The sequence below is a fragment of the Lissotriton helveticus genome, chromosome 5_1 (assembly GCF_964261635.1).
Source record: "Lissotriton helveticus chromosome 5_1, aLisHel1.1, whole genome shotgun sequence".
Lineage (NCBI taxonomy): Eukaryota > Metazoa > Chordata > Amphibia > Caudata > Salamandridae > Lissotriton > Lissotriton helveticus.
The window spans coordinates 907,923,203-907,939,119 of record NC_136065.1 but is presented as its reverse complement, the minus strand read 5'-3'; the positions used below and the strand labels follow the sequence as shown (position 1 = coordinate 907,939,119).

At 43.7% G+C, this 15,917-nt stretch overlaps 1 protein-coding gene across 5 annotated transcripts in view; it reads left to right on the top strand.

Moving 5' to 3' along the window:
• KCNMA1 (potassium calcium-activated channel subfamily M alpha 1) overlaps positions 1–15,917 on the top strand; it is a 1,543,535-nt gene that overhangs the window by 1,247,340 nt on the left and 280,278 nt on the right. For all 5 annotated transcript variants that reach the window (XM_078643370.1, XM_078643368.1, XM_078643365.1 and 2 more), the window contains one exon: positions 4,450–4,543. In XM_078643370.1, coding sequence (XP_078499496.1) covers positions 4,450–4,543 — 94 coding nt within the window. The remainder of the gene's footprint in view (positions 1–4,449; positions 4,544–15,917) is intronic.

The window sequence follows — 15,917 nt, the reverse complement described above, 5'->3', positions numbered from 1 at the left end:
ATATTGTCAGGATTGGACTCATCCACCCATCTCTTCTCTAGACCTGAATCCGTTAATTAATTATATCAGCCCAGACCTGAGGTATTCCTAAAACCCTCCCTTTTTATTCAGAGCTACAATTCCAGTGGTGGTGATTTCTTCCTCTCGTGGATAACCGCTGGATCCCGTTTATTCGATAAATGTGCTGTTTTTGGATTTGGAACATCTGGACGTTACTCGTATTTGCCCATCGCAGATTTAAAAAAAATGCCACAGAAAGATGAACGTGAGCTCCAAAAATGTAAACGCTACATAGCGCATGGCGTTCTATGATCCCACCACTCTCTCTTTCACCTTGAAGGACTTCAAATGGTCCCTTGTGAGAAATGGGCTCTAATCAGAACAGTTACTTGTGTTGTCATCAGAAACAATACAGGTAATTGTTGTTTTCTGTATTATAACATGTACACAATGGTCTGTTATGTGATTGGCCAACCAGCTGCATAGGATACAGGAACAGCAACTGACAGATTTCGGATTGTGGCAACAACAGGTACAGCCTGTGGCAAAATAGTGAAGATTATAGAGAAAGAGTTTTTTTTGCCCAAATTATGTAAGCATTGCTACCTCTCCTACCTTCTATCTGTAAATGGCCAGGAGAACACTAAAGCAAAATCACCTAATAGAGTTTCAGACCAGCGAAACATAAAAAAATAAAAAGAGCAGAAATTAGCTAGAGATGTTCTCACAAGCGCAGGCATGATTAAACCACCCCCTGTATTTTTTCTGTCCAACGCTGCACCTGTTTGCCCAATTCTCACCTTTGAAATACCTTTACTGTGTTTTGCCTCAGTATATTTATGCATCTTTTTGGGGATGAAGTTAATCATCCAAAGAGGAAAAAAACTTGATTTGAGAAGAGTTCATTATACCATGCCATAATATTGAGGGTAACATTTTTCAAATAATTGAGAGGAATCAAGCAGTTTAGCTTCACTCCCCCATAAGGCTGTCAGTCTTTTTATTCCATGGCCACCATTGGTTGCATGGATTGTGGTCACACTACCCCAGCTGAAGAAAATGGAACATAATATAACCACCACCTCCCTAGGTCGACCCAAGACTTTATGTTGTTGAGAGTTTTCACTGCTCAAATCCATATAAACAAGACTTTGAAGCATAGAGTATGTTCTCTCAATTTTTCTTTGTGAAAGAAATGAAGGTGAAATCGGATAAACGTGCACAGAATTTCAGCAGGAGTGAAGACTTTTAAAGTTTGGTGACAATGACCCGACTAATTTGCCGCAAGGCTTGCCGAGTTGACTTTCTGCAGATGTGTTGGCTAACTATTTAACATTCTCAAAGAGAGGTTCAGACAACGCTTGTGTGGTGAGTGGTTGTATGCGGTGTCTGTTGTGTGGTGTGCATTCTCTATTGAAAACGCCAGTTATTCAAATACCAATTGTAAAATGTCATTGGTCAATCTTGGGGTGGATCCTCGGCAACAGTACTTCCTGGCCTCCTATAACGTTTAGAAATTATCTGAGGTTATCATGGACATGGGCTACATAGCCGCAGCTTATGATTCCAATGGCACTGTGTTCTGTAGCCCTTTATAAAACACATATGTCCGTTTTATCAACCGTATACATAACCGTACACAGTGCAGAAGATCCACCCTTATTAACCCAGTGACTGTGAAGGGATGTATGAAATTCAAAGCATTAGTATTTTCCACCAATACCTCCTGGTGGTAGGGTGGTATTATGCAATCAAGTCAAATAGTTCATCATTTCCTACAAACTGGCCTTTGAGATCAGATCATTTATTTATTTAGAATTCTGAATCGTAAACAAGATCTTAAGGTATCAGAGGACTATTCTAGGACTAAACAAGATACATTTTAAGGAAAGTAAACTTACATGCATGGGATTCAATAGGAACAGGTGTGGACTAAGCTGAAGAGTTCAATTAATAGATCAGGACAGTCTATTTATTCTGTCGCGGGGAACAAATTCTTCACAGTGACAGATGCTGTTCAAATTCAGATGATTTTAGCTTTTTCTTGAATAACTCGTAGATAATGAAGAATGAATGGGAGCATATATTACATCAAAGGTTTACATGAGGTATTTGTGTGTGTGTACATTTACATCAGTCATGTTTACTCTAAAGTTCTACAAAGAAGTTTACAGTGATTAGTTTATATGGGTCAGTGTTTGAGAGATTATGGGCTAATAAGAGGTGTTTTGAGACAGACCTTAACCTCAGCTGTGGAGGACATAGCTCTGAGTTTTAAAGGAAACTTTTCAGCGTAGCAGACTAATAGGTAGAATAAGGTAATGCAAGGCGGTACATATATGTTTGGAAATGATAAAGAGTAGACGGTTGGTAGGGCCTGGGGTCTGGGATGTAGAGGGACGACAGAATTTCAGCCAAGCAACTACCATTCTCAAAAAACTAATGGTCAATATAATCTCCCTAAAACAAGAGAGTTTTCCAAATATATCAATTTTAGAAACTCAAAGAATTTTTTATTGGCCCTGTAAGAGCATGTCCTTCTAAGCACATAACTGATACTCTTCCTCACAGTGAGAAGAGGATCCCACAGTTCACCTACCAATGGGTCTTCCTGTGTAGTTTTATAATAACACAGGGATATACATTTTCACTGGTCTGTTGGTTTCATTATTGATTGCTTTTGACAGTTTTGTTTTTAGTTGATATCCCGCAATGCCACATGGTGAATTAGTAGCCAGATCTATATTATACGTGGAAATAAACTGCTAGCCACATGTAGGCACTGCCTCGGCCCCATCTGTCTCCTAGAGGAAGCACAGTGCTACTTCAGCACATCTCCAAAACTCGTCCAGTGAAATTGGAGAAATATATAAAAATGTTGCATTACTTGATTTTACGTAACTTTTTCTTACCCATGTATCCTTCTTGCAAAAACAATTCTCGAAAGGTACCAAAACATAGCGGATATCCTGTCTGCCATATTAGAGGTATATATCTTAGGGCCGACTTTAGAGTTTGACATCTGTTAATACATATCATAGTCAGGATGGCTGTAAATTACAAGTTATTAGAATACAGAGTAGTTATAATACTTCATAGTAAATCTGCCATAAAAGATAACGGTGCCATGGTGATCTTTTCTTATGCTATACAAATGCTGGTGTTAGGGGTGACCCCAGGGTGGTACATACATTTTAGTAGCCAGCTGTGCAGACTCGTTTGTCCAAAACCACAAAAGTAGAAAAGGTAAAGATGTTTGAGTCATTGTCATCAGAGCAAAGCTGCAGGGTGTAATGAATTCCTTCTAATAGTCTTAACTATTCCTGTCCTTGCCACAAAGATAAGAACAATAATTCTGGGGCAAGGACAAGAATAGATAGGACAATTAGCATCCACAGCAAAAAAAAGTGGCCACATTTATTACTTAAAAAGATTGAAACCTTTCACCAGCCAACCAGACACCTACGCTCTGCCTCAATCTCACTCGCACACATCCCCCGCACCTGCAAAAGCAAAACTGGAGGTCGCTCATTCTCATACATCGCATCCAAAGCATGAAATGACCTCCCTCAACACATCAGAGCCTGCTCGTCACTTCTTGAGTTCCGCAAGAAGCCGGAGACCTGGCTTTTCCTATAAGCACATTGGGGACCACAAACCTACACACTTGCGCAAGTGCCTGAATACCCTCGGGTCATTAGTGCGCTATACAAATCAAAATAGCATAACGCTATCTATATTTTATCTCTATATTTATTATATTTTCTTCACAGCATTTACTAATACTGCGACTTACTAAGAAGATGATCAAATTGTCAAGTGGGTCGACAGTAATTTCTTTCCTAATATAACAAAAATGATATATAAACAATGAGAATTATGGCATGTTTTTCGTAAGGGCAAGGAGTAATAAGGTAGAGCGCATGCGCAACGTTGTACTTCACTACCAAAGCCTTGTATCAGTTGCTGCCGCCTCGATCCAGCGCGAGCCTCCATGAAGTAACAAAGATGGCCGCCGCTCCACCGCTGTCCAGACTTCAAATGGGAAAGATTGGCGCTGAGCAAGCAACATGTATTTTTTATTTTAGAACTTAAGCTACAGAAACATCTTTCCTCCTGTTTTATCCTGTCCCTTTCGTATGATATCCGTAATGTTCAGAATCTAGATTAATACTGGAATTCTAAACATTAAATATTTGTGAGCATAACATGAAAGCTTGACTTTCGTTTACAAAGTGTAAGTCTCTCCGTCCGGCTTTGGCTCCCTTCCTGCCATCATCCAATAATCCTTTGTACTGATCATGTCGACTAACAGGTTTGATCTTGGCTGTCAGGAGTGGTAACTTGTGAACGTGTGAGTGTTGGCTGTGCGTTCTGTTTACTTCATGTGTGTGTTGAATGCCTGGCGGATTGATCTGCTGCCTTCTCACACGTTTCCTGTGTTTGCAGTTGAAGACGAGCAGATGTCAGCCTTGTCACCCAAAAAAAAGCAGCGAAACGGAGGGATGCGAAATTCTCCCAGTTGCTCACCCAAGATGATGAGGTAAGATATTGGCGACCATGCAAGACCAGTGCATAAAAGATGGAGTAAATCTTGGGAGGGAGGAAGGCTTGAGTGGTAAGCCAATGGAAGATGGAGTATCTCCAGGGAGGGAGAAGGGGACAAAGGTAAGTGGAAGAGATTTTTTGTAAGGAAAAAGGTATTATATTGGAAACCAAAGGTGAAACTTGGAAAGATAAGGGGAAGGGACAAGAGAGATAAGCTATGAAAACTTTGTGTCAGGTGGAAAAGTTAAAAGTGCATTATGTTGGAAAATATGTAAACAACACTGGTGAAGGGTTTTATTATGGATGGATTGGAGAACTGAAAGCCAAAAAAATGAAAGCAGATAAACATATTGATGGAGGGAAGTCATAAATTCATAATCTGGAAAGAGGAAAAGTGATCAAAGATAGGGTGAGGAGACACTATTATAAGGGCATAGGTGAAGTAGCGGGATATTAGGTGTGAAACTATGAGGGAGGATTGATGTTTGTGAGGACCCTTGATGGAGAAAGGCAATGAGGTGACTCAGCTAAAGATAAACGTTTTTAATCTGTTGTCTGTTTATGGGTTTACAGCATTGTTACTTCAGGATTTCCACTAACCATATACAATTTTAATATTGGTAGGAGGGTTCCTTGTGTTTCTCATGTTATGTAACCATCAGTGGTTTCAAAGTGACTACTAGTTGATTACAGTAGAACAACTCGTTATTTCAATGTCAACTTCCCCGTTTCCAAATTAACTGCTAATGTGTGTGCTAACCCTGCTCAGGAGAGATGAACAACTGGGATTTCTGTAGAGTCTCCAGGTCCATCCAAGTCTGCATAATAATTCGTTTTTTGGGCTACAAATTGAGTTTTATCTCGATTCTGAAACACTTTCTTCTCTCCATAGGGATAGCAATGTGCCATTAGAAGGTCAATTTTAGTCTGACTCCATTAAAGCCAAAGTAATGTTGTTTCAGGTTTTCTGTTGTGGTCACAAATACTCTGCACATTTGAACATTTTTAAGTGACCTCTTCAAAATTTGTCAACAAATTTGCATTAATTCAGATTGATGCTGCTTGATTCAAAAAGTCGTAAATCTACACCGATAGGTCGGCAACCACAAAACGATGTAGATTCACGAAATTTCTAGAATTCACAAAACATTCTTTAAAATCAATGGGAAATAGATGAAATTGATTCCCACCTGGATACTCAACTTCCCCGATTTCCGGCTTACATCCTACTGGGGCTGCCCAACACCCTGGTGTATCCCCTGAAGTCCCGGAGGGGCCGCCTCATAGCGATTGCACTGGGAGCAGCCACACAAAACATCCTAGCACATTGGAGGACCCCGCAGGCTCCCCCACACACAGGCTGGTTACACAGGTTTTGGATGGTGCTTGGCATGGAGAAGCTGTCCCTGGTACGGGCCGGCCGGGAGACGAATTCCCAGAGTTGTGGCGTCCCTTCTTAACACTGCTTACGGGGGAGTTCCACGAACTGAGCTGCCCCAGATACTTACGCCTTCTCAGGCTGGCCGACACTCCAATCCCGGAACCAAGGGCAACCAAGGGCGCACGACACCACAAACACTGATGCTTCTATCATACTTTCTATTTTTTGGCTACCATGGACTTTTTCCTTTAGATGGGTGGACAGGGGGGAGGGGGGAGGGGGAAGGGAGGGGGGTGGGACCCACTGTTTTGTGTTTACAGATATAGACGGCCTGCATTGCTGCCCGCCCTGGCAGGCACTGAATGTACTTATCGCCCTTACATTGACACTTGCCTTGCTAAATTTGTTTAACGGACTACGGCCCTATTGTCTTGTTCTTTGTGAAAACTCAATAAAAGATTTAAACCATAAACACACCGGGAATGCTGCTCCAGTCGCAGCTTTTTTACAGCATTGCTTTGAAGGTCATGTGACTTCCCTTTGAGGTTTGTTGAAACAAAATCTTGTGTTCAATATACAGAAAGTGTGCTATGGGTCAGTCCTCTTGAAACTACTGCTTATTTGGATAAAGCTCCATCAGCTAATGGCTTGAGTGATTGTCATTCACACCATTGGTAACCCTAGTTAGTAGTCTCACCATCATACTACTGGCTGTTTGGGTATATTCTACCACCAGCCGCGGCCCGTGCAGGTAAGAGCGGTGGGGCCAGTTTGGGGGGGGGGGGTTAGATTCCGACAGAAGATGACAAGGGAAAATTAATTATTTCTTTAATTTGTCATCGTCCGGTGAAATTCCCCCACCCAGCCCCACTGCCCAGATGCTCAAACCGGCATTGGCTGCGGCTGTCTCCCACCTCTTAGAAAGTGCTTCCAGTGAAATGCAAGATTAACTTTTTTACATCTGAAGAGTATAGTCTATCATCATAACCTTTGAACCATTATTTTCTTTAAGCTCAATAATGCATTTTTTTTAAAAAGCACCACTTTGTAATATTTTTTTTTTTTACTCTAATTCACAGTGATTTACTTTATTATAAAACAAATGTATTACTAGTGACCAAATTTAGCCACTAAGCTTCTGATAAGTTTCAACATGCTGAGCAGCTTCCTGGTTCTAATTTAGGGTCACTGGTGAAATTAAAATGTAGTACGTCCAGATGCTTCGGAGAAGCCAGTAGGCATGGCTTACAATTGAAAAGGCAAGAAAGGTCTGTCAGCTTGGCCAAAGCTTGTTTGGTTTAGTGTTGTCCTTTTAACAATGAGGAATCCTATACATAGTATAGACTTTATGTGTAGATATTATGGAAGCTAACGCCTCTGTATAAAGGCACATTCCTTTCTTTCTTTTATCTCCATAGGAAATATTTTTCCCGTTGGGAGAATTTTTCCTCACATCCCCAGGAAGTTTGGAGATGTTCAGTTCCACTCTTTTAAGGCATTAACTCCAGATCTCAACTGGAGTAACTCTCCCACCATTCTGATGGTGGCAAAGAAAAGGAGAGAAGTTTGAGAATTGCCACAACCTCACACGCATATGTGCACATTCAAAAACTCCCACGGCTCACCAAGTCTTGAAAACCGATACCCCTCGCATGGGATTTACTACCTCAACTGCAAGGTCACTTTTTGTGAATTACTTTCAGTTGTAAATCTAGAAATTTGTGGTCGCAAACCAGATTTAAGAGCTTTAACCATTTTGTGAATTGGGGCCCTTGAAATTAAAGCGTTGTCGGCAGGGTTGGATTGGGATAAAAAATCGGCCGGGGCACACCAAAAAAAGTGGCCCACATTTGCGTATTGCCTTTCCGCAAAACACTGCTTCAGCGAAGTTTTATGAAAAGAAAGGGGGTGGGGGAATGTTTTATTAACTTCACTTAGATAAAAAAAAATGCACAGATTCGTTCACACTGCTGAGCCACAGAAGTGAGACCACTTCTGCTCAATCAGCATACGTTAATGGGCAGGCCCAGCGAGAGAAAGGGAGTGATACCTCTGCCCATCTGCCTCCAGAAAGGCCATTTGGGAACCCACTGGGCCACTGGCGGAATGGTAACAGCACAGACAGCCCCAGGCTGCCCAAAAAAGCAGCCCACAGCTAGAACTCGGCTACAGACCCTTCGGCTATTTCCCAAGTGCCCGCGTTACCAATCCGACCCTGGTTGTCGATGATGGCGACCTCCATCTAGCAAAATCCCTATTCCTCGGTGGGCTCTCAGAGGATGGACTCTCAGCTGAGACCTTTCCACGATAGTGAAAACACCAGTGTACATTACATAGTCTACAACACCGAGCCTCACATGCCATACTGCGCCCTAAACTATCACGCAATGAGTCGTGATCTTCTCGCGAGCAAGAGCTGCGCGAAAAGCTCGCATCCGTATCCATGAGCTACTTCAGAAACAAAGGACCTGCAATACATTTTCACCTCACTTTTCTTTTCTAAATATATAAATAAATGTATATGTGTATATATATATTTTTTCGTCTCAAAAGCAATGAACTACGCAAAAAGCGCATTGGAGGGGGCTGTCGGACAGCTCCTCAAAGGCTTAAGTATTTATTCTGTCAGCTTGTCAGCAGTTAATGATAGAGCTAGAAAAAAAACGCTGTCACAGAAAACAGTTGAAAAGCTGTTTGAAAAATACACAGGCTTTAAAGTCTCAGCTGTCACCCCGTCCTGCCCATGTGTAGTTCTTAAGCATCAGTGGCACTAATGATAGCGGGAACCAATCCGAGGAGCTCCTGTGGTTAGCCCGCCTCAGGCCATTCTCTTCTTGTCAGCATCCCTCCGAGTCCTGTTTTCTGCGCTTAAGGCCATATGTGAGATGTATCATCTCAATCAAAGATGAACCTGGATATTACCTTCCTTTTATCCTGTCGATTGAAATCAAATCTCGGCTAATTGATTTGGACTGATGAAGGGGAAAAGCCGATTAATAATCTATGGTGTTGCAAGGCTCGCTGCCAGGCGCGGGCTGTTTTGAAAGCCCTGTTGATTAGGGGAAGGTTGGGTTTGTGACGGGGACGGCTGAGCGGCGTTGCTAAATTGAGAATGCGGAGTGCGTGCGGCGCCGCGCGCACGCGGCCGATGCATTATTTACAGTCAGGAAAAATTGAGGCTTTTGCGTTGCAAATGGGGTATCGTTATGACAGATGGATATAAACGGAAACTGCGGCACCCCGCTCTCGAACTGAGATTCAGAGCTTGTGCGATTAGTTCAGCCACGGCTATGTATTTATTTAGGGTACTTGTGATGAGCTGTATCACTGGAGTGGTAAAAAAGACTGGCCTTCTTGTTCAGCGGCGGGACTGAAAAAGGCCCCTCGTTTGGAGGGACATGTCCTTGGAATACGGGTCAGTGTGTGCTTTCCATCCTCGTCGCCAATGTATCAAAGTGTATGTACAAAAATGCCTATATTTCAATTCTCGTAGCTTCAATACATAGGTGTACATATAAATGGTACATACATCCCATCAAAGTGCTGGCTTTCTTTCTCTGTTAGGTACAACAACCAAGAGGCAGCAGCTGTGCTTGGTAATTTTTATTATCTCATTGTACTTGTGCTGGGCAGTAACACTTAGGTCTCACCGTGATAATACCATAGCTCAGCCCTGTGCTCAGGGCTTTAAGTGGAATGAAAAAACTGGGGGGTCTCTCAAAGGGGCGTGGTCATTGTAATTGAGGGCGAGGCTTAAAAACACGTAAACTAAAAATCGGTGTTTAGCACAGTGTGCCGCCCGACTTGTATTTTGCTGTTCCTGTCATTGCGCCTAGATATATGATACAAGTCACATCATACCTACAAGCCACGACTATTGGCTTTTTCAATGGTTGCTAGTTGCATAAGATAAATAAGCAGCAACTATGTGGCTTGTATATAATACTGAAAAAACTTCCACTTAAAGTCCTGGTTGTGACACCACGACAATGTTGCTGCTCCTGAGTTTAAAAAAGAGCAGGGAAATCCAGAGAGAAAATGACTCTTGTTAAAGGATTTCCCTTCCTCTACAACGCTCACCATGCACACATGGATGTCACTGCAGTCCAGGGAAAAAAAACAGACCGCCTGTGCCAGGGCACAAAACAGAGCCAGATAGAGACCCGTTTCGAGGCCCCCTGAAAAAAACTGCCGGTGCTCTGACCCGGTGAGACCCGGCCCACTTAAAGCCCTGCCTGTGGTATAACTCACACTGCAACACCTATTTTCTGTTTTTTGTTGCAAGGTGTTGCGACTCAGGATTCTCACAAAGCCTTGGTTCACGTTTGTAACGATCACGTTTGAATTATTAATTCTCAAAGAAGAGCAATACACCTTCAAGTTTAAGTACTCTGTTAGATGGACGAAATGTATTTCAAGCGGATTCCCTTGACCACTGTATTTATTGCTTGGGAGTCCAGTACTTAATTTGTAACAGTTGTTGCCTGTGGTTATGTGGATTTGTAGAGCGCGGCTAATCACAAGTGAGGGTATCTAGACGGTGAGTAGGGCAGGCCTGAGGGGGGAGGAGAAGATCATTCCTGTTTTCCTGTTTCACCTGGAAGAGCCATGTCTTGAGATCCCTTTGGAAGTCCATGAGCGAGAGGGAGGTTCTGAGGTGCTTTTGGAGGTCAATCAAGGTGTTGGCTGGGAGGTGTGAGAGGGAGCGTCCTGTCTTCTTGATGCAGTGGAGATGTGCTCTTACCTGTGATGCAGATCGAAGGTGTTAGGTGGGTTGGTAGAAGTTGAGGCGGTGGTCGAGGTAAGCTGGACTGGTGTGATGCAGAGTTTTGGTTTGGAGGCTTGGGTGAATTGCTTGAACTTACATCTTTCCCGGACTGGGAGCCAGTGAAAATTGTTGAGGTGTGGAAAGATGCTGTTAAGCGGGACGTTCAGGATGAGTCTGGCAGCGGCTTTCGCAGTGGTTTGGAATCGGCAGAGGACATGGGCTGGGATTCCGATGTAGAGGGCATTTCAGTAATCAAGCCTACGTGTGTTAAGGGCCTCACTGACCATTCGTGTGGGGTTCAGTAGGATCCACTGTATAATCTTGCATAGCATTTGCAGGATGAGGAGACTGCGTTGATCTGTCTGCTCATGGAGTGGTTGATGTCCAGGATGATCCTTAGGTTCTTGGCATGGTCCGCAGGGGTGGGTGGCCAAGTCTGTGGGCCACCAAGAGGTGTCCCAGGGGAGTGGTTGTTGCTAGGATAAGGACTTCAGATTTGCCTGTGTTGAAATGGAGGTAGTTGTTTTTCATCCAATCAGCGATGTTGCTCATACAGTTGGCGAAGTTTGCTTTGGCGGTGCTGGTTGAGTCAGTAAAAGAAAGGATGAGCTGTGTGTCATCGGCGTAGAATACTATGTTGATGCTGAGGGCTTCGACGATATTCATGAGATGTTGAAGAGTGTTGGTCTGCGCAACGATCTTTGAGGGACTCCACAGATGAGTTTCTTCGGTTCTGAGGTGTAGGGGGAAATCTAACTCATTGAGTTCTGTCTGTGAGGAAGGAGGATATTCACTTGAGTGCCAGTCTGCAGATACCAAAGTGCTGAAGCTTTATGATGAGGGATCGAAAGCGGTGGAGAGGTCTTGGAGGATGAGTGCAACCGTTTCTCCTCTGTCGAATATGTTTCTGATGTCATTGGTGGCCGCAATAGGGCTGACTCTGTGCTGTGGTTGGTGCAAAAGCCTCATTGCAAGCTGTCTAGGAGTTGATGAAGTTCTAGGTGGTCTGCAAGTTGGGTATTGATGGCCTTTTCAATTACTTTAGTTGGAAAAAGCAGGAGAGATATGGGTCTACAGCTGCTGAGGGTGTTGGTGTCCGCCCTTGGTTTCTTTAATAGGGTGTTGACTTCTGCCTTTTTCTAGCAAGAGGGTGGCGGTAGTTATGGAGGTGTTGATGATAGCAGTGAGCGATGGTGGGGGATGATGGTTCATCCAAGGTTGCATATGAAGTGGGAGGATGGGTCTGAGGGGGATCCTGAGTCGATGGTATTCATCAGGACTGTAGTTTCTACATTCGAGAGGATCTTCCAGTTCTCTAGCTGCTGTTTGATGATAAAGGTGTCCAGCTGGTCGGAGTAGTTGGTATCGGTATGTTGTGGCTCGAATGTGTTGTAGATCATGGCAATCTTCTGTTCAAAGAAGTTTGAGAGGTCATTACAGAATTCTAGGGGTTTCAATGATGTCATTGTTGGCAGCTGCGGGATTGGAGAACTCCTTGACAATAGTGAAGAGTTCTTTTCTGTTGTTCAAGCTGGCTTCAAGTCGGAGTTAGAGCCTTTTTCTTTGCATCTTGTAATTGTTGGTGGTAGAGATTGAGGGCTGCTTTATATGTAGATCTAGCTGTGGTATTTCTGTTGAGTCTCCGTTTTCGCTCAAGAATTTTGCAGTGGAACTTGGACTCCCTAAGGTTATTCATGTACTAGCTAAGTTGTTTATTATTTTGTAGGTCTAGTTTCTGGTGGTAGCAGTGCTGTTGGTACAGTTGGCAAGACGTTTATTGAAGAGCTTTGTGTCAACATTGAGGTTTCTGGTGTGGTTGGGTGGACGTTCCTGTAGGGTCTTGGTCCAAGTTTCTTCTGATCATTTTCCCCAGTGTCTTGGTGGTGCTTTAGGTTTTTCTGGTGGTGTGGCTTGGTGGGCGGGTATCTTGAAATGTATGATATAGCGGTTGGACCATGTGAGCGGGGTCATGTGGATGGTGGGGATCCTGTTGGAGGATGAAATAGGGTTGAGAGTGTGGCCTGCTGTGTGGGTGTTGGACCTAGCCCTTTGTGCAGGGTTATAACCAAACATTTTCCCTTCCTCCACCTATGTTCCTGAATCCTTTTTGTTGGGTTTTAGGACTCTAGGCACTTTACCACTGAGGAAGTGTTGTGGCGCAGCGGCCAGAGAGGCTGTCTCCAGAGCATGGGGCTCAGCATCATGTGACTCTGGGCAATAGCTCACTTAATCTCCCCAATGGCCCCTGAGCACCAGGATACCCTTAGGGGTGATACGTTTGTGCTTTACAAATGTGGAACAAATCAGTGCTAAAGTGCATTTGCTCTCTCCTCTAAACAAGGTATGATTGGTTTACACCTGTTTGGCATATTTGATTTACCATACGTCCCTTGTAGTGTGGTAAATCATATACCCAGGTCCTGTAAATTAAATGCTACTAGTTGACCTGCAGCACTGCTTGTGCCACCCACAGATGTAGCCTTTCAAACCTGTCTCAGACCTGCCACCGCAGGACCTGTCTTTGCAGTTAATGCCACTTTGACTTGGCATTTACAACTACTTGCCAAGCCTTAAACTCCCCTTTTATTTTATTACACTTAGGTCACCCTTAAGGTAAGACCTCAGTAGCACTGTGGGAAGGGTGCTGTGTATATTAAAGGTAGGACATGTGCTTGTATGTGTGGCATGTCCTGGTAGTGACAAACAGCCTATTTTATTTCTCACTGCTGTGAGGCCTACTCCTCTCATAGGCTGGCATCAGGAATTCCCTTTTATACTCTTAAGTGATAATTCCTGATCTGAAAGGAGTGTCCTTGTCCTGTTTGGTATGATTAGAATTGTAATGATAAATTCTGCTCACTGGTGTAGTTGGATTTTACATTATTATTTTAGAAATGCCACTTTTAGAAAGTGGGCATTTCTCTGTGCTTATGACTTTTGTTCTTTGCAGCCTCATTCTAATGCACTCCTAGGACTGCATTCATCTGCATACTGATGGTCTTCCTGGACTGGGAGAGGTCTTTCACAATTTTCTTTTGTATAGGTTGTGTCCTGCCCTCACACAAAGGGCTAATTTACCCACTTTCTGTAGCCAGGTCTGGGTTGAAATAGATTGTTGTGCACTTGAAAGGGTTCCTTTGAAGTCACCCCTTGATCAAAGACAATTTTGAGTATAAGTACAGAGGCTCTTACCCCATATTTTTAGACACTATGTGGGCTTGTAACCAGACGCTGCTGGCTCTACATGCTGCACATTGCCAGAGGAATTCTGTGCTGCTAGGAGAAACCACAATTGGGACTACTTGCATTGCTGTTCTATTGGGGCGTCCCTTGGAAAAAATAGCGATTCCAGCGGTGCTAAAGGTGAGAGAAATCCGCTTAGACCCTCTAATATTCTGAACCTGAGGTCTTTTATAAAGTAATTCTTATCCTTTGCACAAGCACATATTTAGAACAAAATTAACATATCTTCGTTATGAAACCGTATAAAGAGTAGTTTGTTATGATATTTTCTTTATCTTTATTTCAAAACGCCCAGCCAACACGTGTTTCGTCGATAGGGGAAGACCCCATGACTTCTTCAGGGCTGTCAGGCTCTCTTTCCTCTTATCACTTCTAGCCTCTCTGCCGGTTCTACTTCTGACCCAGCTGGTCTAATGTCAAATGCTGCCTTGTTTAATAAATCGGTTTTCTGTGTAAACAGTATCCTGTATCATGGACTGGCGTATCACCCAACTGTAAAAAAGTTTGGTATGATATGCTCTACGTGGTCCGTGTTACTCCTATTCAGTCCTGAAAGCGAGTAGGCTGTTCAATATCGGTGGAATCTGCGCCCTGTTCATATCATTCACAAAAAGATCACAACAAACTACTCTCTTTACTGTTTCATAAGGAAGACATGGTAATTTTGGACTAGATATGTGAGTGTGCAGAGGATAAGAATTACTTGCATTGCTGTGTTGGCCTGCTGAGAGGCTGCCACTGTGCATCTGTCCTGATTGTGCTGGCCTGCCTGACTACATGTTTTTGTGACCCCACCACCCCTCCCCCCAGTGCTCTCAAGGGGCTTGTAGGCTTGCCTACCTGCCTCTGTTCTTGTGGGACTGCAGCAATTCTGTGAAACAGCCTAGGACTGGTCGCAGGACTCTGAGTACAGCAATTTATCGATTTCCAAAGAAACAGTGCATGCTGAGCGCTTTCCTTCTCAATTAGCACGTGGGTGGTGTTCTCTCGTGCCCAGGAGCTCAGCGCGTGTTGAGCACCTCATATTGGGCCATTTTGAAGCACAGTGCTTCACCTCAGGCCTGCACCACACTGAGTGGTCCTGTGCCATTTGCATAACAGTAAAGTGAGCGTAGTGGCTCATACCAGTGAGGGAAAGATGCAGGCATTGTTTTCCCTGGTGCCACAGCAGAGGAAAAGCCTCTGGCCATCCTGTGGGGCTGGCACTACCCTAACTTGCTCCAATGGTGTTCTCTTGGTGGCGTGGCTCCAGGAGTCAGACACTGGTTTCCTGATCGTCCCTGGATTCCCCCAGGATGTGGGCAGCCCTAGGTCTTCAGCGGCTGCAACACACGCTTGCGGGCAGCTACCTTTTCAAAACCTGTACGCGGGGGACTGAGTGTGGTCTCCCCGCTCTTCTCTACAGTGCTGGTGTTCCCTTCTCCATTGGGCCATACCTGGGGGAGACTGGATCACGGTAGCTGGCGGGGGTGAGACCCCAACGGAGGCCCCGCTTTGTCACATTCAGTGAAGCTATCAAAGTAACACATTATATCATAGGGAAGGGCACGAGCTTTCCATGCCTTCAGGAGATGGTGATCTGAGGTTTACCATATCAAGTGTAATAGGCTAGCAGGTGCCTCTGTGCCCTACCCTTGGTGCCTAATTACCATATATAGTTTAATAGGAGCACAGGTGCCATGCCCTATGGTTTTATTATGATTAATGGGTTTTATCTCTAGATAATGTTACAATACTTGCACTCATGATTCATGTGCTTTTTCATAATCTGCTGCCTTAAGTATTTACTGATGTTATTATGTATGTTGTTTTGATCCATGCATTCTCCAGGATAATGAGAACTATCTCATTATTTGCATAATATCCACAGTATTTATGATTTCTGACGTTTTGGTCTTGCTTTATGTACAATACACTATATATTTTTATATAATCTTGTGTGGATTTTCTCTCATTCCCACCACACACCACTGCTCT